Source organism: Schistocerca americana, chromosome 7, assembly GCF_021461395.2.
Source record: "Schistocerca americana isolate TAMUIC-IGC-003095 chromosome 7, iqSchAmer2.1, whole genome shotgun sequence".
NCBI lineage: Eukaryota > Metazoa > Arthropoda > Insecta > Orthoptera > Acrididae > Schistocerca > Schistocerca americana.
The window spans coordinates 96,549,873-96,577,332 of NC_060125.1; the positions used below are offsets into that span (position 1 = coordinate 96,549,873).

General features: G+C 43.9%; 1 protein-coding gene across 1 annotated transcript in view; it reads left to right on the forward strand.

Annotated features, from left to right (window-relative positions):
• LOC124622739 (dipeptidase 1-like) overlaps positions 1 to 27,460 on the forward strand; it is a 231,545-nt gene that overhangs the window by 171,087 nt on the left and 32,998 nt on the right. Inside the window, exons 6-8 of the mRNA XM_047148529.1 lie at positions 2,103 to 2,279; positions 14,542 to 14,626; positions 25,543 to 25,618. Of these exons, the coding sequence (XP_047004485.1) occupies positions 2,103 to 2,279; positions 14,542 to 14,626; positions 25,543 to 25,618 (338 nt within the window). The remainder of the gene's footprint in view (positions 1 to 2,102; positions 2,280 to 14,541; positions 14,627 to 25,542; positions 25,619 to 27,460) is intronic.

Consider the following 27,460-nt stretch of genomic DNA (forward strand, 5'->3'; position numbering starts at 1 on the left):
AGAGAAACCCTGAAAATTGAGTGTCTGTGTGTGAATTTGTGTGTGTGTGTGTGTGTGTCTGTGTGTGTGTGTGTGTGAGAGAGAGAGAGAGAGAGAGAGAGAAGACTTACTTTATAACGTCAAAAGCGCCATGAGACTGTATGTGGACACCAGAGAACGTTGCAAAATAGTAGCGGAATGCAGAAAAAGCTCGACGCTCAGTGCATGGATTGGCAGTTGATTCTGAACGTAAACACATGCAACGTAATGCACGTAGATATGTGGAAAGTTCTGTTATTTTGTTACTTTTGCAGTTACGTGACTGCTGAACAATCTCAGGAAGATGTCACACGTATTAAATATTTGGTGTTATCGTGCGGAACAACTGAAAGTGGAGTGATGACCCGAGAACAATCACAGGAAATGCATATGCAAAACTGAGATTCAATACAAGAAACCTCTGGAACTGTAGTCCACCCAAAAAAGGATGTCACTAACAAAACCCTCGTGCCACCGATACTTAAGTATGACTCTCGGCCAGCGTCCTCTAACAGTTAGAACTGGTAAGGGAACTAGAGACGATACAAAGAAGAGCAGCGAGTCTTGTCGAAGGTTTAATTAGTAAGTACGAAAGCGTCAAGGGTATGCTTGTATAGCTGGGGTAGCTGCAGGGGAATATGCTGCTTGAGAGGCATTGTGACTCACAGTGTCACGAAAGGAACACGGAGGTGAAATTCGACGGATCACAGTTCGTAGCTACACTGGTGTGCAAAACGTAAGGACGAAAGTAACGCTCACATAATGTGCCGCAGTCAAGAAACAGAGCTCGATTAAACTTGGACCATATATAAAAGAACTGCTACAGTAGAGTACTGTAACATACATGAGGTAACCGAAAGAAGTTCGCAATGAGACGAACAGAAATGTCACTATTAATCAAAGACAGTAATTTCACTGAAGTCGCGATGATTTGTGAGGATCCCCTAGACATTAAAAAGGTGGGACTTGGTTCTTAATAGGATGTGTAATGGTAAACTGCAACATGCTGCCATGCTGGTCACATTGTTGGTGGGGTGTTTGCAGCTCCTCCTCTTGCTGTTTTCGACACAGTCGCGGTTTATCAGCCATGAAAGTGAAGTCAGGGACGAATACACCCCTGGAAAGAAGCATGTGGGGAAGGAGTAGAGCTTCACAGCAGTGTTGACCTGTGAGTGTACCGTCTCCAAAGATATGGAGGTGAGAACACCCGGGCAACATTACGCACTGCGTGTTCCCACCTCTCGAAATCTGAACGTCCAGAATAGTCAGGAGAGCTTCTCATCCGAGAAGAATATGCGATACGGCGTATCGGATACGCCAATGTGTGGGTGTCAACGGAACACAACGTACTGATCGTCGGTCAAGAGACGACCGCTGTACAGCCGCCATTCCATTGTGGAGAGTGACATTGCGGGCCTTGTACACCGTTAAATGTGGTTGCAACTGCACTCGCCATTTGACGCTGGTGTCTTGTTGCCCATGGTATAACATAGCAGCCATCTGTTAATGTAGTTGGCCATGGTTCACTTTCTCTCCTTCGCGTAACAGTAACGGTGGTTTCAAATGCTCCCCTTGCACGTGAAAGAATCCTGTGAGCAAAACCAAACACCTGGGCTACAATCTTCCCATTTTGTCCTCCTTCCAATTTCTCGATGATTCTTCCTCTTGTGAAGCCATCCAAATGTTGTGTCCAGGCCATTTTGCAAAGAACACCACCGCAGCTCACTGTCACTGCTCTCTGATTGATAAACACTGTCTTTTCGCGTTCCTTCAGCTGCCTCGTGTTGCGGGGCCAGCCCCATTTGGTGCTATTGTCTCGCTGCGGCTACATCATGTGACGTCTAGCTTTACGTGCACGACTGGGAGACCCATGGCAGCATGCTGTCACACTTTCATTCACGTCCACTGAGTAACTAATGTGATATGTTACTTTATCTACCTCGTCCTCAAGTTTTGCAGAGCTGAGTGTAGTGGGAAAGGGAGGAAGTGACAGTGGTAAATGAACGAAAATATTTTCCTGGATACTCTCTGACAAATGTGTTAGCTGTTTTGTGTCAGACTTGTGCAGGCGCCTCGTGCTGCAGCTGGTGGTGCGCGAGATGAACCGCCTGGGCGTCATGGTGGACGTGTCGCACGCGTCGGTGCCCACCATGTTGGACGCGCTGCGGACCAGCCGCGCGCCCGTCATCTTCTCGCACTCGGCCGCGCATGCGCTCTGCAACAGCTCGCGCAACGTGCCCGACCACGTGCTCAGACTGCTGGTGAGTGCCCACCTCGTACTAACTCCACTACCAACTCCTCACTCTCTTACAAAATTGCACCAAGTTTTCCTTCATATTTCTCTTTCTTCTTAGTGTTTGTTGCATTCTTCTTGCAGAGGTACCTTGACGGATTGGATATAGGACGTTCACATTCACAGGCCACGTGCATTGGTATGTTCTGTAGAAATGATTAGCATTGCAGTCACCTCAGTTCAGCGTTAGCCATGGACCATGATAACTTATTGCACACGTGATAGCATCGATGCGTATAAGGCGCGAGTGGCATCCTGTGGTAAAGCCATTCATGCTACGTTCATCTGGCTCCAAAATTCATCTGTGGTGGTTGGCACTGAGTCACAGTGCTGCACCCGTTGTTTCACCATATCCCACGCATTTTCGATTGGCGACAAGTCTGGTGCTTGGCGAACCAGAGCAAAAGGCTGACATCCTCTGACACCAAGAAGTCACACGTTCGTATAGCAACATGTACTAGTGCACTGTATTGCTGAAAAATGGCGTCTGGGACGTTGTGTGTAAAGGATATGGCTATGGGTCGCTGGATGCCATTCACGTAGGTCACGGTGATCACAATGCCCTGAACACATACCAATATACTTGTACCCAGTAGCATTCCACACCATAAGGTCTTTATTTGGTGCTGTATGTCTTGTGTCAATGACGCCGCTCTCCTGCCTGCGGTGAACCAAAATGCGACCATCATTTTCAAACAAACATAAAGTGGGTTCGTCCGAAAACACTATATGATGTAATTCCTGTCCCCAGCGATGTCGTTCCATACGCCATTGCCGTTCATCGTCTTTCTGCACTTTCGTCAAAGGTAGGCAGAGGAGCGGACGACGCGCACGTAACATATGAAGTAATGAACGGCGACGGCTTCTACCCAGAGAGTGCACGATGTTTTGCACTGTTCCACTGTTGCGACAGAGCCGAGGAGGACGCAGATTTGTCCTGAAATGCCATTCGGATGAGGTGTCGACCTTCGCGAGTGGTGGTATGGGTGGTGTGACCTGACCCATCTCGTCTTGTTCTAAGGCCTTCTGTGAACCATTCTGCACACACCCGTCGCACTGCCGAAACACTTCGTCCCACACGAGCAGCAGTTTCCCAGATGGATGCATCACATTCTCTCATGCCAATAATACGCCTTCTTTCAAACTCACTGATTTGATGGTATGGTTCGCGCATACACCTGCGAGGCTTCTTCCACGTCTGCTCAAGTCACGCTGACGCTGACGCTGACGTCGACGCTGTACTGACGGGCCTTATTCTTGGCCCGAGGATGGTGGAGTTCTAGCTTGTTACAGCCTTGCCTCCTGTTCCTTGCTGGGTGTGTCATGGTGTTTCCTGTCTTGATGATCTGTCCTGGCGCGGTTTGTCGATGACTCCTTGCTGCCGGCATGCGAACATGCTAGCGGTGGAATTTGTTCTTTTGGGTTTTCTTCCCCCTCGCGCGTGACTTGTTGAATTGCTGCCTAGAGCTCTGCTGTCAGCTGCCTCTCGCCGTCGCGAACCTCCTTCCTCAGACGCACGACTGCGTCTTCCAGTCACACTGATCCGTTACCTTCGATTTACAGCGACAGCGAGAGCCGCAGGAACGTCTTGGCGATAGGTAATGTTGCACCTCGATATTGACGAACAACCTTGAAACCGCGGGCCGACGTGGTTCAAATGCTAATCGTTTCTGTAGAACATACTGATGTCCATGTTCTGTGAATACGGACGTGGTATCTCGAGTCGTTCAAGGTTTTTTTTTCTGAACATGAGTCTAGTTTCTATGATAAAGTATATCTTATACTCTTTCCTGCTTAGTTAGTTCGTTACATTTTCCGTAGATCGTTTTAACGATTCTTTATGGAAATGATACGGAAAGAATCTGCTTACAAGACATGCACACATGATTAGTTTTAACATATCATTATTTTTAGTTCTACTTAACAATCACATCTTCATTACTGGCTTCTAGATGTGGAGTAGAAATTAATCAGTGGAATAGAAGGAGTTCTTTAGGGGAAATGATTTGAAATTAGATTTAAAACTTGCTCCGCTAGCTGTCAGATATTTTCTTGGGCAATCACGCAAAAATTTTTGTTCCTGCAAGTTGAACTCCTTTCTGAGCCATTGCCAGTTTTAACAAAGACTAATAAGGGTACTTTCTCTTCTGGTGTTGCAGGCGTGGACATCAGTATTGTGATGGATTATTTATGACAAATTTAACGAGCGAATATATGTATTGTGAGGGTGCAGTTAAAACGCCTAGCTCCGTGAGTGAATACCACGTTTTAATCTTACTGCTCGCTTTTGTGAAATCTATGTATTCCCTCTAAGTGATGAGTTACCCCACAAAATTATTTTGTAATCCTGTATTGAAAGTAAATTTGGAAAATATATTAGGAGTTTGATATCAGCAATTATACAAGCAGCAAAAATAACTGAAATTGTTTGAGAAGCTCAGTAATATGCTTCTTCCACTTCAATTTTCCATCAGTATGTACAGCCAAAAATTTGGAGCATTCTACATGACTTACTCACTCCTGCTCATGTGCTGCATCATTTATTGATATGGCCCTGTTTGTTGTACAGAACTCAATACAGTGTGTTCTTCCAAAAGTTAGGGAGAGTCCTTTGCCAGAGAACAATTTAATAACTCTTTGGTAAATGTTATTTACCAACTCTTCTGCTGCTTTCCCTCTAATGGGATTGATTATAATACTAGTATCACCTGCAAAAAGTTTCAGTTTTGCTTGTTGAATGTTAAGTGGATGGCCACTCACATTTATAAGGAACAAGAGCGGACCCAACATTAAACCCTGAGGGTCTTCCTTTGTGATTTTTTTTTTCCCCCAAGTCAATAAAAGTTTTTGCCTTTCTGACATTATCTGAATCATTCAGCACAGTGTTTTGCATTCTGTTTGTTAAACATGAGCAACCCCTTACACACTGTGGTTACACAGTGTACCAGAAATATCACTTCCTCTTTTTCATTCTATATCCCACCTATTAAATTTGCGAAGTTATACAAGACGACAGTCATGTGTACAACTCTTCATGGATCAAATATTAAATAATGTCACTATTGTCATCATTACACGACATGTATGCTGGAGAAAAAATTATTTTTCTTGTTGCACTGCGTGCTGCTGGAGGTTTTTTAAATTCCTGAGATGCTTTCACAATGAGTAGAAAAATTAGTAGCAAACTCTGCCGTTCGTCATTCAGTATTATATGCGTACTATCATTTAGAGTAGTTATGGGTCACACAGGCTGATAAGCAATGCAAGAATTGTTCAGAAGAAAATTTGTTTTAAAGGGGTCCCATTCTTCTTATTATTCGTCTCCGTTCTTTGTCACTCAGACTTGTTTGACCATAGTGGAAGTGCCTACGCCACCTAACCACTACTTCATGATGTTATGGTTCATACTTCCTGTTCACTTCCATAGGCTCAGAATGGATTGTTGCATCGTTGCTCCCCTAAAAATACAAAAAATGTGTTATCGTGCGATACTCCACTTTATCCATGTGCTGTGCCATTTCGCACTGGCCCTCCAGCGGCGTGCTACGGTACTTTGGTGCGGGGATTTCAGTGTGTGATACGATTGCATATATGAACCGGCAAAAAAACAAAATTTTAATTAGATAAATACATATTGTCAGAGCGCTGATTAAAGCTTCACATCTACCCCTCGTACACCCATACACAAGGAGAAATTGTGATGAGGATATGAACTTGAATGAGAATAAAACAAACTGAGACAGGGAATTTTAACTATTCTGGTACACTCAACAGGTATACATACCAGCTAATCGATCTTCTTTCAAATTTGTCAACACCGCATCAGTCCTTCGTCTTGATGTTACTTCCTCGTTAGTCATTCTTTCTGCTCCTCATATTTTTACCCAATTTAATATTCCGTTCTTCTTTTGAGATCGATACTCAAAATCTATAGTTTGACCCAGATCGTATGACACATTCGGCCTTTATAAGAAAAGGAAAAGTTGAATCTTATTATAAGTTTGTCGAGTACATTGATTCTTTTGTAGGCAGTGTCAGTACAATATACCTGGAAACACTTAAATATTTAAAAGATGAAGACAGTACTTTACGTACCTTCAATAGATATCCAACTGTCAAAAAAATTTCCTTAAATATAATACTCGTTTCCCAAGTTCTGCTCCTGTTGAACGACAATTTTCCTTTTGTGGAATTAAAATGAGGCTACACAGCCGGAACGTGAAAGAGGAAACATTTGAATAATGGTTGGTGTGAAATAAATGGCGTGTAAAATGTCTCCTAGCAAAAGGTACTTCATTTGAATAGAGGCGTTTTGAAAATACGTATACTGGTGTCCAAAACTGAAACAACAAACCGCTATTTTCACGTTCTGTGTCTAATTCAAGATATAATCTTACAAACCGTCGACACATATCCTTACGATCCAGTTCTGCACGGAAGGTGATATTCCGGTCAACGGACAACCATGCCATCGATGACGTCAGGGAACGTATCAAACAGGGTAGTGTTTGCCGGGTAGTCCCACGTCCTCAACCGCTGTGTACACAGTCATAGGCAGTGCAGTATGTCACAGAGAAGACGCCTATCAGACTCTCTATGCGGTGGAGGACCATAGGAGGAATGGAAGCAGAACAACCGCAAACTGATATGGCCCGATGGCTTAATGTGAATCGTTCTGTTGCTTCTCGGTTGTGGTGACAGTTTATAGAGACCGAAACTGTATTCCGAAGACCAGGGCAGAGCCGAGCGCCTGTGAGAAAGAGAGAACCGTTATTTGGCTGTAAGGGCACGACTGCGCCGCTTTAGCACTGCACGGCAACTGGCATCTGACCGCGCAGCATCCACTGCACGTGCTGTATCGAGGCGAACGGTATACAGAAGGCTTCGGCAGAGTAGCCTTTATTGTCGGAGACATGCTGTATTTGTGTAGTGTTGGCAGAAGAGCCAACACTGTTTTTCTAGAGGAGGCCGAAATGCACGCGTTTAATTACACGCTGATTGGCGTGAGGTCTGGAACAGGACAATATCTTGAGAATTGCAAATAAACTACGTAGATGATGTAATACTTAACTTTAATCCACAATTGTAGAACATCTCTCGTTACGGTACATGCTTCACAATATTAATTATCAATTGAATACGGCGCCTTGCTAGGTCGTAGCAAATGTAGCTGAAGGCTATGCTAACTATCGTCTCGGCAAATGAGAGCGTATTTGTCAGTGAACCATTGCTATGAACGTCGGCTGTACAACTGGGCGAGTGCTAGTACGTCTCTCTAGACCTGCCGTGTTGTGGCGCTCGGTCTGCTATCACTGACAGTGGCGACACGCGGGTCCGGCGTATACTAATGGACCGCGGCCGATTTAAAGGCTACCACCTACCAAGTGTGGTGTCTGGCGGTGACAACACAATTTGTACCTCTGACGTGACTTCACAGAGAGAAGCCCCGATATGGTCTGGAGAGTGGTTCTCGACGAATTCGAATCCGGAGGGAACTTCGAACTCGGTTTCGGGACCCAAACACTGTGTTAAGAGATCTATATCGAAGAGAACCACTAATGGTATGGGTAGGGATTGCGTTAACCACACGAACACCTCTTCACAAAATTATACGGGCGAATAGCCAAGGTTTAACAGCTGTCACGTATCGTGACGAAATCTTGGGACCTCATGTGCGGTTTTTGAGATGTGCTGTGGACCCAGACATCGAATTGATGGACGATAATGCTCGATTTCATAGAGTACAGGTGATTAATGTTTACTTGGAAACGGAAGATATTGCACCCGTGGCGTGGCCTGCTCGCTCTCCCTTTTTCAATCCTGTCTGGGACGCATTAGGGTGACGGTTTGCATCGCATCAGTATCCACCAACCACTCTCCAAAACTTGCGAGCAGCTCTTCAGGAGGAACGGGTGTTATTACCTCAATTGAGACTGATGGTATCATTCACAGAATGCCCCGTCGTTTTCATGCCCGTATTGCTGCCAGAGTTGGGCACACCCCGCACTGAGCATATTGACCAGCAATCATAATGTGTGCGCAAATCCGTTAAACTGGAAAAAAGGAAAACTTTTTTGTCTACCGCTATGCATGTTGCAGTTGTTTACGTTCTCTATTCTCTACCTTGTTTCTACTTTACCATCAAGTGTTTATACTGTTTTGTGGTAAAACAAACGCAAACTTGCAAAATTCCAATTGTTGCTTTAATTTTGAACAGCAATGTATTTTGCACTTTGTATTTGAATTCTCTTCTTTGAAACCTTTTTTCATCAACATTTGAAATAAATAAATAAGTATTTGCATTTTAAATATAAATACTTTTAATAAACTATTTTGCATATCCCTCTCCATTTCCAACAAGATCCCGAAATCTGTCGCCTACAGAATATGTATGGGAGTAAATGGGACATCATTTCCGCCCCACTGCCAGTTTCCAGGATACAACAGTTGTGGGCCAGCTTCCCTTATCATAAAAACAACGGCTTTTTAACACCTTCCTCAAGAGAATCAATGGCTGTGTCCACAAAGCGATGGTGCAACATCACACTGATACAGTACGTGGATCCATACTGTCAAGTTCTTTGTAAACTTGACTCGACATTGTAATCACTGAAATAACATCACACACCCTCAGAACCTGTGAAGTTTCATTCCGTTTCATTCACCACTAGGGAGTGCTTCTCTTTTGAAGTCAGACAGCGTATTTTGAAAATGTCCTGCGTTACGGCAAAAGTCACTTTGCTTCAGATTTGCAGAAAGTAACAACAAAGTAAAGTCAGGACTGGCGTTAACTCTGGCTCTTACAGAACACCCGGGCACACAAAGACCGCAGAAAGCCCACTGCACGATCAAAGGGCGACACTAAACAAATAGAAGCAAAGACCAAACGAAAGCGGCCGCAAAGGGGTCCACCGAAGCTCTCAAAGAGTCAGGCGTTATTCCGTTTGTGTCACTGACAAAGTAAATCCGTTGTGGGCAGACGTGTATACAGGATACGGCCGAAGGGCTATGATAGGCTACTACGTCTGCGTCTCAAAGCACCTGACCGCAAGCTTTAAATAGGCGTAAAGAGTCAATCTTCTATTCAGTCCAGAGTAACAGGAGTAATTTGAAATGAATAAGACCACTTTTACTCACTGTCAAAGTATGGATCCCTTAGGTCGAATATTGAAACTGAAATTAGAGAGAAGCTATTTCCTAATGCTGTTTAGGGTAATCTTGATTTACCTTACCATCCATTTTTATTTACGTGTTCTGTGATTATTGTTTTATTCTTCCTGTCTTATCTCCAATTGAGTAATAGACTACTTCACTGAGAATCAACACGCAATGAACAAACAAAAACTGCTAAAGACTGCTGTGGTACGACTCTACATACTAGCTGATTTTGAGAGTGGTTTTTTTTTTCCAGTGGGGGAGCGAAAGCGCAAGCTCGTCTAGAACTCATTGGCCTGAATCACATTTTTCGATAGGCTCGTGCAAGTATTGCGAACGCATACAGCTGCACGTTAATACCATTGCTGCAACATTGCAACAACACTAGACATGAAGTTCAGCTGCCAGTGCCGGACACCGGTATAAGGTGTTACCTTGCTGTGGTGACTAAGCGACGTCGTCTTTACTCACGTCCTACTCACTTCAGACTACTTCCTTCACACTGACGACTGAGCAATAGCGCCACACTGTCTCTAATCAACGCGTTGTCGACAGGATTCAACCCTATATCCTTTTAACAGCAGTGCGCCACATACGTGCTGTAATGCCATATTTTAATACACTAAATAGCCGAAGAAACTGGCACACCTCCCTAAAATCGTGTACGGCCCCGCGAGTACGCAGGACTGACGCAAAAGATGTGGCATGCACTTCTTTAACGTCCACAGTAGTGCTGGAGGAAACTGACACAAAGAATCCTGAAGGGCTATCCATAAATCCGTGTCACGGACTGTGAGGCTGGTCCCGGCGGAGGTTCGAGTCCTCCCTCGGGCATGGGTGTGTGTGTTTGTCCTTAGGATAATTTAGGTTAAGTAGTGTGTAAGCTTAGGGATTGATGACCTTAGCAGTTAAGTCCTATAAGATTTCACGCACATTTGAACATAAATCCGTAAGAATACGAGGGGGCTGTGATCTCATCCGAACAGCACGTTGCAAGGCATCGCAGATGTGCTAAATAATGTTCGTTTCTGGGATGTTTTGTGGCCAGCGGAACTACTTAAACTCGGAAGAGTATTCCTGGAGCCACTCTGTAGTAATTCTCGACGTGCGAGGTCTCGCATTATCCTGCTGGAATTGCCCAGTTCTGTCAGAATGCACAATGGACATGAATGGATGCAGGTGATCTAGACGTGTTAGAGGTCACATATCACTCCAACTCGGCACGCCCCACACCATTGCAGACTATCCACCAACTTGAACAGTCCCATGCTGACATGCAGGGTTAAATTGATTCATACCCGTACACTTCCATCCACTCGATACAATTCGAAATGAGACTCATCCCACCAGGCAACAAGTTTCCACCCATCAGCAGTCCAGTGTCGGTGTTGACGGGCCCAGGCTATCCTGGGCCCGTCAACACCTACACTGGACTGCTGATGGGTGGAAACTTGTTGCCTGGTGGGATGAGTCTCATTTCGAATTGTATCGAGTGGATGGAAGTGTACGGGGTACATAAAGGGTACACGAGTGGGCCTTCGGTTCCGAAAGCCCATATCGACGATGTTCCGTTGAATCTTTCTCTCGCTGATGCTTGTTTATAGCCGGGCATTGAAATCTACAACAATTTTCGGAGGGTTGCACTTCTGTCACGTTGATCGATTCTCTTCACTCGTCGCTGTTCCCGTTCTTGTAGGATCTTTTTCCGGTCGCAACAATATCGGAGATTTGATGTTTTACCGGATTATTGATAACCACGGTACACTTGTGAAATGGTCGTACGGGAAAATCCCCACTACATCGCTACCTCGGAGATGCTGCGTCGAATCGCTCATGCGCCGACTATAACACCACATTCAGACTCACTTAAATCTTGATAACCTGCCATTGTATCAGCAGCAACCCATGTAACAACTCCGTCAGACACTTGTTGTCTTACATAGGCGTTGCCGACCACAGCGCCGTATTCTGTCTGTTTACGTATCTCTGTATATGAATACGCACGCCTATACAAGTTTCTTTGACGCTTCGGTGTAAATCACATTTTGAATGTTAATTACTACATTTATTTCTAGTTATTTAGCTTCGTCATATGGCGCTCATTGACTGTTTAGAGTGAGCAGCCATATTCTTTTAGGTGACGAACACCTCCCTTTTGAATTCCTGTGTATATACTAGAAGATCGTTCAAGAGACGAATCATAATTCACATATGTTCTGATTAAACTCTAGCGGGGATCTCAGATTTTCATCTTCCACAAGAATCGACGTGATCGCACGTTCGCTTGTAAATGCAAAATTTACTGTTGTCAGTGTTTGATTGGGATTGAAAGTTCATTCTGACACAAATTTGAACCAGAGTATTCGAAGACACAGAATATGATAGAATCAATTCAGTACGCCCTACGGCCTAATCTACAGCTTCTCTTCTGCCGAACAGCTTCTTATGTTCGTACGTACAGCTTTCTTTGCTGGATCGCAAAAGACAAGTAGTGAAGTTCAAATCCCATCTACTCACTGTTTCAACTCATCGACTGGATAACGAGTAATGGAGACGTAGTAGTGCTTGTGCCGCATCGAACCGCAGATCAGTAGTATTGAATGCGTTATAAAAGTTGGGCGCGAGTGGACCTCAGACAGTAGATGACAATCGCGAGTCATAGTCTTCCCAAATCTAGTTGTAAAGTTCCCCAAGAGACATTAGATTACTGATTCAAAGAGTGCGACTAATGGAGATGGATTTTATATTACTCAATTTAATACAAGTAGCAATTACAAGTGACTGTTCTTTTCTTGTGTACATGGTGGACAAAATAAAAGTGGCCCAAAGAATACGTCATGTACCTTATGATGGGCAACACAACTTACATCGTCGGCATTCCAGTTGCCTGACAAAAGTTGCGTTACGTATTTTCCTGGACACCTTTATTTGCTAAACATAATTGTATTTGGTATTGGCTTAAGTAGGCAGCCATCAATATTTATACGTCTGTGACACACTTTTGGTAATTAGATACATCTTTACAATGTGTATACCGGCTTTCCAGTGGGAATACTGATGTTCAAAAATGGTTCAAATGGCTCTGAGCACTATGGGACTTAACATCTATGGTCATCAGTCCCCTATAACTTAGAACTACTTAAACCTAACTAACCTAAGGACATCACACAACATCCAGTCATCACGAGGCAGGAATACTGATGTATCTGGTTACTAAAAGTGCGTTAGTGATGTATAACATTAATACTGATGTTTCCCTCTTTCAGCCAATATTAAGGCAAGTGCATTTGATACATCGGAAATTAATACTATAAAACGACTTTTTCTCCATTACCGTAAGATAGTCAATATAGGAAGAAACTAGTCAGTTTCGAAAGCCATTGAAACGATGTATAAGTGTATTTCGTTAAACTTGTTACGCTTATGGAATACCACCTTGCAAAAATATTTCATAATTGGGGTAACTTGGACTGTCATAGAACACTGTTAGCATGAGGTCTGACGACCTTCTTCACATGTACACTCCTGGAAATTGAAATAAGAACACCGTGAATTCATTGTCCCAGGAAGGGGAAACTTTATTGACACATTCCTGGGGTCAGATACATCACATGATCACACTGGCAGAACCACAGGCACATAGACACAGGCAACAGAGCATGCACAATGTCGGCACTAGTACAGCGTATATCCACCTTTCGCAGCAATGCAGGCTGTTATTCTCCCATGGAGACGATCGTGGAGATGCTGGATGTAGTCCTATGGAACGGCTTGCCATGCCATTTCCACCTGGCGCCTCAGTTGGACCAGCGTTGGTGCTGGACGTGCAGACCGCGTGAGACGACGCTTCATCCAGTCCCAAACATGCTCAATGGGGGACAGATCCGGAGATCTTGCTGGCCAGGGTAGTTGACTTACACCTTCTAGAGCACGTTGGGTGGCACGGGATACATGCGGACGTGCATTGTCCTGTTGGAACAGCAAGTTCCCTTGCCGGTCTAGGAATGGTAGAACGATGGGTTCGATGACGGTTTGGATGTACCGTGCACTATTCAGTGTCCCCTCGACGATCACCAGTGGTGTACGGCCAGTGTAGGAGATCGCTCCCCACACCATGATGCCGGGTGTTGGCCCTGTGTGTCTCGGTCGTATGCAGTCCTGATTGTGGCGCTCACCTGCACGGCGCCAAACACGCATACGACCATCATTGGCACCAAGGCAGAAGCGACTCTCATCGCTGAAGACGACACGTCTCCATTCGTCCCTCCATTCACGCCTGTCGCGACACCACTGGAGGCGGGCTGCACGATGTTGGGGCGTGAGCGGAAGACGGCCTAATGCTGTGCGGGACCGTAGCCCAGCTTCATGGAGACGGTTGCGAATGGTCCTCGCCGATACCCCAGGAGCAACAGTGTCCCTAATTTGCTGGGAAGTGGCGGTGCGGTCCCCTACGGCACTGCGTAGGATCCTACGGTCTTGGCGTGCATCCGTGCGTCGCTGCGGTCCGGTCCCAGGTCGACGGGCACGTGCACCTTCCGCCGACCACTGGCGACAACATCGATGTACTGTGGAGACCTCACGCCCCACGTATTGAGCAATTCGGCGGTACGTCCACCCGGCCTCCCGCATGCCCACTATACGCCCTCGCTCAAAGTCCGTCAACTGCACATACGGTTCACGTCCACGCTGTCGCGGCATGCTACCAGTGTTAAAGACTGCGATGGAGCTCCGTATGCCACGGCAAACTGGCTGACACTGACGGCGGCGGTGCACAAATGCTGCGCAGCTAGCGCCATTCGACGGCCAACACCGCGGTTCCTGGTGTGTCCGCTGTGCCGTGCGTGTGATCATTGCTTGTACAGCCCTCTCGCAGTGTCCGGAGCAAGTATGGTGGGTCTGACACACCGGTGTCAATGTGTTCTTTTTTCCATTTCCAGGAGTGTATTTCGCCCGGCGCTCGATCCACCGACGTGTCATGGATACAGTTTAACAAATGTGGTACAAGTTCTCATTAGTAATAGTTTTAACTACGACATTCAATGACTTAAGTCTTTTCAGTTGTGCTCTGTTTCCAGGCAGCCAACGGAGGAATCGTGATGGTTGCCTTCTACCCACATTTCGTCAGCTGCAGCGAATCTGCATCGCTCCAGGATGTTGCAGGTAAGGCTGTTAATTGGCCACTGTCTAGTCGACAAGTTATTTATTTATCCTTCTAAGTATACGTCACTTGCCTTGAGTGAAGTGCAACACAGTGAACGTATACTTAAGTCGAACACACAACTCACACAGCACAAATTTTACTCCAGCTTTACCGTAATGACGAGATAATAATGATACAGTCTCTCGTAACGTCATTACTTTATTACAGACGTTCGAAAGTTAGCTTTATAGAGTAACTTCTGACGTACTCGGCATTGGCCAGGTACCCATTTTACCTATGTTCAATTAGAAACGAAGACTAAAACTGAAATGCGTTTTAATGTAATATAGAAAAAATTTCATTTATCCGTATTCACCTCTGAAATTATGACGCAGTCGTACAAAGAAATATGCATAATGTACAAGTGTATAAGTACAGTATGCACATCAGGAAAAATAGTTGCCGGCCGAAGTGGCCGTGCGGTTAAAGGCGCTGCAGTCTGGAACCGCAAGACCGCTACGGTCGCAGGTTCGAATCCTGCCTCGGGCATGGATGTTTGTGATGTCCTTAGGTTAGTTAGGTTTAACTAGTTCTAAGTTCTAGGGGACTAATGACCTCAGCAGTTGAGTCCCATAGTGCTCAGAGCCATTTGAACCATTTTTTTTGAAAAATAGTTTCTGCGCGCTGGGCGCAGTAGTTTCGTGTGTCGTCTCTATGGTAACGCCTCTTCATAGTTCTATAGACGGCTAATATTTTCATCCGCAGCTGTTTACGTTTCTCAATTAAAAACTGTCAAAGAGGTGCCAGGTGTCTATGATTTCCTTACGTTAACTCGACTGTATGAGTATCTCAGTAGGAAAGAATGAATGTATTAAAATTTCATGCATGACGAACCATTTTTTCACGCTTCTTAGTGTTTATGACGTCATATCTCTTGAATTATGACATGTTGAATGGAATAAGCAATCTAATGAGTACACAATAGGAATTGAGAGTAAATCGAAGGCAGACGAAACTAATGATAAGTTTCAGAAATTAGAATAGCTAGGATTGATGATCATGAAGCAGATGAAGTTAAGGAGGAATTCTATTACCTAGGCAGCAAAATAGCTAATGACGGAAGGAGCAAGCTGGACAGCAGACAACCCCTGGCAAAAAGGGCATTTGTGGCCAAGAGAAATCTACTAGCATCAAATTTAGGCCTTAATTTGAGGAAGAAATTTCTGAGAATGTACGTCTGGAAAAACAGCATTCTATGGTAATGAAACATGGACTGTGGAAGAAAACTCAACAGAAGAGAATCGAAGCATTTGAGATGTGGTGCTACAGGCGAGAGTTGAAAATTATTGGACTGACAAGAAAAGGAATGCGGAGATTCTGCGCAGAATCGGAGAGGAAAGGAATATATGGAAAACACTGATAACGATATGGGAAAGGATAATAGGACATCTGTTAAGACATCAGGGAATCGCATCCATGGTACTAGAGTGATCTGTAGAGGGCAAAAACTGTAGAGGAAGACTACTCTGAGATGAAGAGGTTGTCACAGGAGAGAAATTCGTGGCGGGTCGCATCAAATCAGAAGACAGATCTCCTGAACGATGCGTGGTACAATGACATAATTTTGTAGATGCATTTAGCGGCATATGTGAATACTTTTTACGGAAGTTCTTGCGGATAGAGTTAGTTGCGCAGAGGGTAATAAATTTAAACGTCGCGATTGACGCGGCAGTTTTCATGTTTCTCCTGAAATATGATATGCGTGTTCTTCTTACCCCGACAGCGATTGTTGACTGAAAGTAAAGGACGTGTGTACCAAGTTTGGTTGAAATCGGTCCACTGGTTTAGGAGGAGAAGTGGAACAGAGACAAACATATATTTCTTAACTGATAGTTACACTGGGTAACCGAAAACGTATTACCTTCCAATCTTGAGTCGATAATTTCCTATTTTACAGTATGCTTACGAAAATGTTGTTTCCTTCAGTGCTTTGGAACTAAAGTACAGTGAGATGACAAAAGTCAGGCGATAGCAATTGTACCGGGTAATCAAAAAGTCAGTATAAATTTGAAAACTTAATAAACCACGGAATAATGTAGATAGAGAGGTAAAAATTGCCACACATGCTTGGAATGACATGGGGTTTTATTAGAACAAAAAAAAGTTCACAAAATGTCCGACAGATGGCGCTGGAGAGCAAAACGTCAGTAACTGCTATCGTGACGGCTGAGAGGTACGCCGATATGTTACAGAATCGCATCATCCCCAGCCTGGCTGATAAACACCTGCTGGAACGTGCGATGTTTATGCAGGATGGCGCTCCACCCCATATTGCTAGACGCGTGAAAGATCTCTAGCGCGCGTCGTTTGGTGATGATCGTGTGCTCAGCCGCCACATTCGTCATGCTTGGCCTCCCAGGTCCCCAGACCTCAGTCCGTGCGATTATTGGCTTTGGGGTTAACTGAAGTCGCAAGTGTATCGTGATCGACCGACATCTCTAAGGATGCTGAAGGACAACATACGACGCCAATGCCTTACCATAACTCTGGACATGCTTCAAAGTGCTGTTCACAACATTATTCCTCGACTACAGCTATTGTTGAGGAATGATGGTGGACATATTGAGCATTTCCTGTAAAGAACATCATCTTTGTTTTGTCTTGCTTTGTTATGCCAATTAATGCTATTCTGATCAGATGAAGCGCCATCTGTCGGACATTTTTGAACTTTTGTATTTTTTTTTAATTTTTTATTTTTTTATTTTTTTTAATAAAACCCCATGTCATTTCAAGCACGTGTGTCAATTTGTACCTCTCTATCTACATTATTCCGTGATTTATTCAGTTTTCAAATTTATACTGAATTTTTGATTACCCGGTATATACCAGTATATAGATGGTGGTAGTACTGCGTACACAAGGTGTAAAAGGGCACTGCAGTGGCGGAGCTGTCATCTGTACTCAGGTGGCTGATATGAAAGGGTTTCCGAGGTGATTATGACCGTACAACTGAAATTAACAGAATTTGAACGCGAAATTGTACTTGCAGTTGGACGTATGGGGCATTCCATTTCGGAAATAGTTAGGGAATTCAATATCCCGAGAGCCACAGTTGGAGTGAGTATATCTAGAATAGCAAATTTCAGGCAATACCTCTCACCATGGACAGCGGTTTGGCCGACGGTATTCACATAACGAACGAGAGCAGCGGCATTTGTGCAGAGTTGCCAGGGCCAACAGACAAGCAACACTGCGTGAAGTAACGACCGCAAGCAATGTGGGACGTACGACTAACGTATGCGTTAGGACAGCGCGGCGAAATTTGGCGTTAATTGCTATGGCAGCGGACGACCGACGAGAGTACCAATGATAACAGCAGATCACCTGCAGAGCCTCTCCTAGGCTAGTGACCACCTCGGTTGGGACCTAAACGACTGCAAAACCGTGGCCTATTCAGATGAGTCCATATTTCAGATGGTGAGAGCTGATTACAGAGTTTGAGTGTTGGCGCAGACCCCACGAAGCCATGAACGCATGTTGTCAACAAGGCACTGTGGTATCTGGTGGTTGCCTTATGGTGTGGGCTGTGTTAACATGCATCATCGACTGTAAATGGTTATGTTCGGCTACTTGGAGACCACCAGCAGCCATTCATGGACTTCTTGTTCCCGTAAAACCATTGGATTCTTGTGGGGGACAATACGTCATGTCACAGGGCCACAACTGTTCGCGACTGATTTGACGAACATTCTGGACAAGTGAGCCAGTGCTCTGCCCAACCAGATCGCCCGACATCAAAATCTATGGGACAGAATCTAAAGGTCGGTTGGTACACAAAATTCTGAACTGGCAACACTTTCGCGATTATGGACGGCAGCATAGCTCAACATCCCTGCTGGGGATTTTCAAAAACTTGTTGAGTCCATACCACTTCGAGGTGCCGCACTACGCAGGGAAAAGGAGGTCCGACACAATATTAGGAGATGTCCCATGGCTTTTGTCAGCTCACTATAGTTACAGATAGATTAAGGTGCAAAGTGTTGTGGGTTGGCAGGAGAGCCAACACCGTTACTAGAGGAAGCCGAAAGGCACGCGTTTTAGCTCACGCAGGCTGGCGTGAGGTCTGGAACAGGTCAAGGAAATTAGACTTTAGAAAAACGGACGTAGCTGGTGGAATACTTAACTTTAATCCATTAATGATGAGCGTCGGTCTTGACGGTACATTATTCACAGTATCAATAGTAACTGGTAATGGCGCCTTGCTAGGTCGTAGCAAATGGTTCAAATGGCTCTGAGCACTATGGGACTCAACTGCTGTGGTCATAAGTCCCCTAGAACTTAGAACTACTTAAACCTAACTAACCTAAGGACATCACACACATCCATGCCCGAGGCAGGATTCGAACCTGCGACCGTAGCGGTCGTGCGGTTCCAGACTGTAGCGCCTTTAACCGCTCGGCTACTTCGGCCAGCTAGGTCGTAGCAAATGACGTAGCTGAAGGCTATGCTAACTATCGTCTCGGCAAATGAGAGCGTATTTTGTCAGTGAACCATCGCTAGCAAAGTCGGTTGTACAACTGGGGCGAGTGCTAGGAAGTCTCTCTAGACCTGCCGTGTGGTGGCGCTCGGTCTGCTATCACTGACAGTGGCGACACGCGGGTCCGGCGTATACTAATGGACCGCGGCCGATTTAAAGGCTACCACCTAGCAAGTGTGGTGTCTGGCGGTGACACCACGCAAAGTATGTACACTTAGATTCAGCAGTATATTCTTCCTTCTTGCTCTTAGCTAATTTCACAAAAGAATATTTTTCTGGATACTACATCGAAAGGATGTACTGTATTAGGATTATCTGTAACGGAGTTCCATAGCCATAGGAACCATGAGTCGAATGTGTATATTGTATAATTAATGGAGAAATCTCTGGTTCAGAAAACGGCATGTCTGAGTAATAGTCTTCAAATCGGTATTCAGTGCGATTGTCCTTTGTCACTGACGTGAGCCAATCCGTGTGTTTCTGGCGCTCTATCACAGGGACCAGGGTTTTATACATACAGTTATTTTTACATTGTAGCTAATTACTAGTAATTATAATATTATAAACTGTAATAATAATAATAATAACAATACTAACAACAATAATATTTACTGTTCAAGATAGTGTATACTGGCTGTATAAGTGAGATATTATGAAATAGCGAGGTCTGAAAGAAAGAAATATATATAGGCTGCATCATCTGTGGACTGCTGAAATGAGAAAAGTTCAGTCATTTTTCATGAGATAACCGTTGCGTACACAAACAAAGACAGATATTAATGTTGGTTTAGAAGAGAGGTCATAAGCTGTTTTTTTTTTTTTTTTTGCAGGTAAAGTTATTATTCATTTCTCTGATATACTGAGGTAAAACATTACAAAATCGTGTTCCTGCTGCTGAAAATGACTTAGAGTATGTGGCTGTGGCATGGAGTACGATAGTAAGAATATTTTTTTTCTGATGCGTTGTCCACAAAAGAGCGCATGGACGATAGTCGCCCACCAATAAACTTCTCGAACCTTGAGGAATCGAGCTTCCATGTATAAAACAAGTTCGTATGTCTGATTACTCTACAAATCAGTTAAGATGGTAAATATACGATTAAGCGTGTAAGCGAGAAAAAGTTGAAATTATGGTTGAAGTTTGTTGGAAATCGCTAAGAGCTCCCATTATGAAACACTGGATGAACATAATCTGGATCCATTTTAAGCAGAAGTTAGTTTTTCACGCATCTAAGTGTTTACGACCTCATACGTCTTGAAAAAAGCGTCATGCAGTGATACAATTGTGCAGTTACTTTCTATCACTTATGCTGCGAATAGAGTCGGTAGTAAAGGAGTTAGAAATTGCCTTACGCCGATGTCTGACTGCATAAAGAGCGAAAAGGTAGTAATCTATAACTTTACCCCTCCATAATTTGTGGAGGGTGTCAGAAAGAAAAAGTTTTGTAAGGGTTTGGAATTATGTTTAAAGTCTATTGCGAGTCATTAAGTACTCCCATCCTGAAATACTGGGTGAATATACTCGAGGTATTATCCGCTGTCACTTATGTTGCTTCAGGAGAAACACAAGTTCTAACGGTAATCTTATCTTATTGTGTTCAACTTTTAACTAAAATTACATCCCTTAATGAATGGAGTATTAGAAAACTGAAAAATTTAAATTGTCTCTGGAAGCCATTAAATGGTCATCTTGCAACTGATGCCGGGTTCTCGAGATCGGTTTGGTAATTCAGTATTTTAAGGACTATAAGACCCACTTTTTTTCGGAAAGCTGCTTCCAAAATTCAGGTGCGTCTTATACTCCAAATTAATGTAAGTCCAGTGTTTCATTTAAAATCACTCCAGTATTTATAAAAGGCCATATATTCGATGCCGCGAGGATCCTATCTCCATTTCACAACATAGGATTCAACTGACAGTAGCAGTGCAGTGATGCGACGAGCATGAGTTGCGGAGATTCACAAGCTTGCCAATACTGTCTCCCTCCCCTCCCGCCATCACAAACGTAGAACACTGTCTAGCCTTCGGTGCGTCACTGCAGTCTGCTGTGCCAGTGAACTCGAATGTGATTTGTATTATCGGTAACAGTACTATATTTTTGTTAGCTAGTTTCGTATGGGAAAAAATTAAAGGTATTCATATGCGGGCTACAAAATGAAAGTAATAGCATATGCAGAACATGGAAACAGAGCAGCTAGCGTCATTTCAGCCTCCACCAACAGAAAAAAACGTTTTTTGACTTGCGTGCTAGCAAAAAAGAAATGGAAAAGAGGAAGACTAAATGTGCAAATAGAGAACTGAATGCAAAATGGCCAAAACCAGAAGATGACATACTGACATGGATTCAAGGCTACTGCGAAAAGACATTGGAACTAATACAAAAGTGATTCAAATACACGCTCGTAAGCTAGCGCTGTTGTGGAACTTAACAGACTTTAAGTTTATAGCTGATTGGTGCTACAGGTTTATGAAGTTTCATGGACTTAGCATGCGAACCAGAAACAAAATGTCTCAGAAAATGCCGCAAAAATATGAAGAGAAACTATTATCTTTCCACCGCTTCACTATTCAACATTGAAAGAATTATGTCAGATAGTGAATATGGATGAAACTCCTCTGACATTTTCCGGCCGGGGTGGCCGAGCGGTTCTAGGCGCTACAGTCTGGAACCGCGCGACCGCTACGGTCGCAGGTTCTAATCCTACCTCGGGCATGGATGTGTGTGATGTCCTTAGGTTAGCTAGGTTTAAGTACTTCAAAGTTCTAGGGGACTGATGACCTCAGAAGTTAAGTCCCATAGTGCTCAGAGCCATTTCAGCCTCCTCTGACATTTTATGTGCCTAGTAACAGAGCTATTGCCATGAAAGGTGCTAAAACTGGAACAATAAAAACGATTGGACATGAATGAATGCACTACACTGATATCGTTTCGTGCTGTGCAGACGGTACTAAACTCAATCCGACGATCATTTTCAAGGGCAAAACAATGCCAAAATCTTCTGAAACATGGCCAGACGATGTTGTTTATGTACATGACAAGGGTTGTATGGATGAGACTGGCATTCAGTTATGGATTAACAGAAAGTGGGAGAGAAGGAAAGGAGCTTTATTGAAGTTTTTCTTGTGCTAGATCAGTTTTGTAACCATTTGAAAAATTCTGTGAAAGAAAAATTGAGACGGGGAAATACAGAGCTTACTGTTATTATGGGAAGACTTACTTCACAATAGCAACCTCTTGATACGTCGATAAATATACCGTTTAAAGTGTGTATGAGAGAGAAATGGAACAAATGGATGATGGATGAAACCTAACATGAATTCGTGCCGAAGGGAGCTTTAAAACGACCTGCAGTCAAACAAGTGTGTCAGTGAATAAAACAGTCGTGATTTAGAGTGACAGAAGACGTTATTCTCAAATATTTCAATAAGTGCTGGATTTGTAACACTCTCGATGGCAGTGAGGACTATATTGCATACGAAGAGGACAACGATGACGACGAAGAGGAAGAAGAAAAGGAAGAAACTTCTGATGACGAATTTCAGAGATTTTAAAGGTCAGTTCGACTTCAGTATAGTAATAATAATGGCAAAAATTTATTTAAAAAAACTGCTTGAAAGGTAATGTGCATTTTACAGTTCGTAGCGTCTTATAGTCCGCAAAATAAGGAAAGTGAGGGAGAAATAGGAGAAATCCCTTACTTCCTCTGAGTGCAAATGCTTGCAGTGTGGATATGTGCCGCGCGGGATTAGCCGAGCGGTCTAGGCCGCTACAGTCATGGACTGTGCGGCTGGTCCCGGCAGAGGTTCGAGTCCTCCTTCGGCCATGGGTGTGTGTGTTTGTCCTTAGGATAATTTAGGTTAAGCAGTGTGTAAGCTTAGGGACTGATGATCTTAGCAATTTGGTCGCATAAGATTTCACACACATTTGAACATTTTTTTTGTGATTAGGTGTAGCAAGTGCGTAGGACGGTGGCAATGCGTAATATGTAAGGATAACTATTTCACCCTACAGCTGAGTTTGTGCTGTTCTGAAATTTTTCGAGAAATTCAAACAGTGTGTCGTCTGGGCCTCGAACACTAAACCTTGTTCATCCCTTGCAGTGTTCTTACCAACTGAGCAGTCCATTGCAACTCACCCTCACATCTTTAATCCCACAAACACCTCTCTGCTACTTTCCAAGCTTCACAGAACCTCAGCTGAATACCTTTCGGGACCAGAAACACCCAGTTCGTGACTATCGTTTTTCTCCACTACATCCTTTGTTCCAGGTGTGCTAGTCCCGAAAGTTATAGAGGAGATATTTTGTGAACTTTGGAAAGTAGGAAAGAGGAAATGTGAGGTCATCCACACGAGTACTAAAAGCAGTCCGTTAAACTACGTTTACACTGTACATCAATCAAATCTAAAGGCCTTAAATTCAAATAAATACCTACGAACTACAATTACGAACAATTTAAATTAGAAAAATCACTTAGGAAATGTTGTGGGCAAAGCAAACCAAAGACTGTTTTATTGGCAGAACTCTTAGAAAATGTAACAGATCTACTGAAGAAACTGCCTACACTACGCTTGTCCGTCCTCTTTTGGAGTAATACGCACAATGTGGGATCCTTACCAGATGAGGTTAATGGAGTACTTCGAGAAAGTTCAAATACGAGCAGCACGTTTTGTATTATCGCGAAATAGGGAAGGAGTGTCACGGACATAACACGGAATTTGGGGTGGGCACCAAAACAAAGGCGTTTTGCATTGCGGCGGAATCTTCTCACGAAATTTCAATCACCAATTTTCTCCTCTGAATGCGAAAATATTTTGTTGACGCCGACATACACAGGGAGAAACACTTTTCATAATAAAAATGAGGAAAATCAGAGCTCGCCCGGAAAGATATAGTTTATCGTTTTTTCCCGCGCGCTGTTCGGGAGCGGAATAAAAGATATTGTGAAGGTGGTTTGATGTAATCTCTGCCAGGCGCTTAAGTGTGATTTGCAGAGTATCCATGTAGATGTAGATGTAGATCGTGAATTGTGTTTGGATAGCTCATTCGGCAGGAACATTACCATCGAAATTGAAGGTTCCGCGTTCGATCGCATATTCAGTTTCAAAACATGTATGATGGGTGGCAAGCAACAATAGGTAAGGTAGGACGACGTACGTTAGTCCTGGCAAGACGACAATTACGAAGAGTATGGTCAAATAAGGTCAGCGACCCCTTCGCAGCAATTGTTGTCTCCGAAAGTTGAAGAGAATTTCTTTTATTTTTATTTATCTGCTATCTTCTCTCTGGTTTACAAACTGTAAACAAAAGTAAACAGTACAACTGCTAATGCAATCAGATAAACGAGAACCAGCAGTATGTGTGATGCTGTACTAGAACAAGAGACTATGGTCTGGTAAAACAAATATTACAATAATTACATTACTTGCAACACCATTAAATTGAAGTAATAAAACTGATTATTTTACAGATGTCTCAGATAAATCTACGTATAAATAATAGCTATCGTTTCAATTGGTTATGAGCCCGCAGTATATTTGTTTTACCAAACCATAGTCTCTTGCTCTAGTACTGCATCACACATACTGATAGTTCTCAGATGCGCTACCTGTCATTATATACCACATATGTTCCTGCAGTATGGCACTAATTAGAGCACAATATGCATTACAGGATTCGTCACTACAACATCGATGATGGTGTTAAGCGCTTCCCTGCAGGCAACTATTTCGTCTGAAAACAGATCATGAGCGGCAAACATCCATTCGGGAATGAATTACAGGCAACTATTTGCTCTGAAAACAGAACATGAGCGGCAAACATCCATTCGGGAATTAATTACTATAAGTGTAGCGCTTATTAATTACGCCATATTAACATGTCCGCTGATGTTGACGATAATAAGCATTTTATTTTTAATTTTCTTTTTTATAAAATATAGTGCTACATCACGTTTGGAAAACAGAAAGGCCGTCAGCAATAAACAACCACAGAACTTGAACTTCATTATTTTACATAAGCAGGTTTTCAGTTCGTAGGCTGCGCCTCTTACAATTATCTCTCCGGAGCTTGCAGCCAACCTGAAAACAGTGCCCCTTCAGCGATCTGAATATTAATTTCGTAACAATTTTCTTCACATGGTCGTATTCTGTGGTATTATTTACAGTGCAGACATCACCGTGCTGTATTACTATAAAAGTCTCATGTGCCATTGTCTAATAAAAATAAATTTAATAAGTATATGTATTTATTCGCTAAGGAACAAATTGTTGGGCAAGTGAATAACTTCCTTTTTCATTTATTGAGGACTAACTTGCTGCCTTTTTACAAGCAGTTTGTCCGACTTACGGTAGCGCTACAGAATTCGTCACAATTTGTTTTATACCTGTCGTGTCCACAGCGCACATCGAGCACATTCGGTCGGTGGCGGGGATCGACCACGTGGGCCTCGGAGCTGGCTACGATGGAATCAACATGTGAGTTCACGCTTCTTCAAAACCAAGTTACTTCCAGTTGTACCAATACTTAAGATTATAAATCGAGGAATCACATTACAACTAATTGCGCAATGACTTATTAGTGGGTTATAATGCTATTTATTATTCACTATCTGACAACAAATATGAAACATTCACAAGGGTAGGAGGAAACTAGATGTCACTTCACGGGCTGAGAGACGGTGTGTGCTTTATTTCAGTGGCTACGGAGTCGAGTCTAATTTAGAAAGAACTTGGCAGCAAGAGCCCACTTTTTAGTGTGACGTTGCACCCCCTCTGTCCTGGATGCATGCACTTATGCGGTTGGGGATGGGATCATACAGCCATTGCATTCTCCCCATATGCAAGCTGACCAACGACATTTGTAGCTGGTCGTTAATATTCTGTATTCTGGTAGTAGCCTGGCCCCCGTCGGGTAGATCGTTCGCTGGGTGCAAGTCTATCGATTTGATGCCATCTCGGTGACTTGCGCGTCGATAGGAATTATATGATGATGATTACGACAACACAATACCCAGTCCCTGAGCGGAGAAAATCTCCGACCCAGCCGGGAATCGAACCCGGGCACTTGGGATTGACATTATTTCACGCTGACTACTCAGATACCGGGAGCCGAATATATTCTTGTACTGTGCTGGAGTTGACGTCCGAACTGCTCTCACACCTGTTCTGTCGGGGCCAACTGGCGACCATGCTGGTCACCAGAGTACCAAAGCATCACGCAGACACACGTGTGAACATGTACTATGTCACTGAAAAATTTCTTGAGTGGAAACACATGAGAACGCAGAATGTCCTCGATGTGGTGCTGTGCCATTAGACTTCCTTCAGTATCTACCAGCCGTGACCGAATGTTTTACCTGATGGCTCCGCACACCATGCCGCCAGGAGCATCATCGCTTTAAACCCCCCAAAACTATGCCGGGATGGGTCGTATCCCCAGGTCGCCGTCATTCTCACTGAAGTTTATCTGGGATATCGGAGAACCGTAATTCATCGCTGAACAAAATGCGATGCTCTTCATCAGCATTCCATGCGTCCCATTCATGGCAGCACTCAAAAGGCAGCCAGTTTTGCTATTTTGATACGGCAGCCTATGTGTGGACGGTAATTCCCTAGTAAGACTGCTTCTAGCTTCCGCACTATGGTGCGGGAGAAACAGGAATCCCGTTATTTGCTCTGCGATGGCAGGTGGAGATGTCTAGGGGTTTCGATGTACTTGGCGGGCATTATGGCGATGCTGTCGTACTTCTGGTCAGATGTGGTTGACCCGAAGCTCCACGACAAGTACAGGGCTATTACAAATGATTGAAGCGATTTCATAAATTCACTGTAGCTCCATTCATTGACATATGGTCACGACACACTACAGATACGTAGAAAAACTCATAAAGTTTTGTTCGGCTGAAGCCGCACTTCAGGTTTCCGCCGCCAGAGCGCTCGAGAGCGCAGTGAGACAAAATGGCGACAGCAGCCGAGAAAGCGTATGTCGTGCTTGAAATGCACTCACATCAGTCAGTCATAACAGTGCAACGACACTTCAAGACGAAGTTCAACAAAGATCCACCAACTGCTAACTCCATTCGGCGATGGTATGCGCAGTTTAAAGCTTCTGGATGCCTCTGTAAGGGGAAATCAACGGGTCGGCCTGCAGTGAGCGAAGAAACGGTTGAACGCGTGCGGGCAAGTTTCACGCATAGTGATGTGAAAGATTCAGTGTTTAAACCTCCTCTACCAAGAAACGTGCCAGAACTGCGAGCTCGCATCAACAATGCTTTCTAACTCATTGATGGGGACATGCTGCGCCGAGTGTGGGAGGAA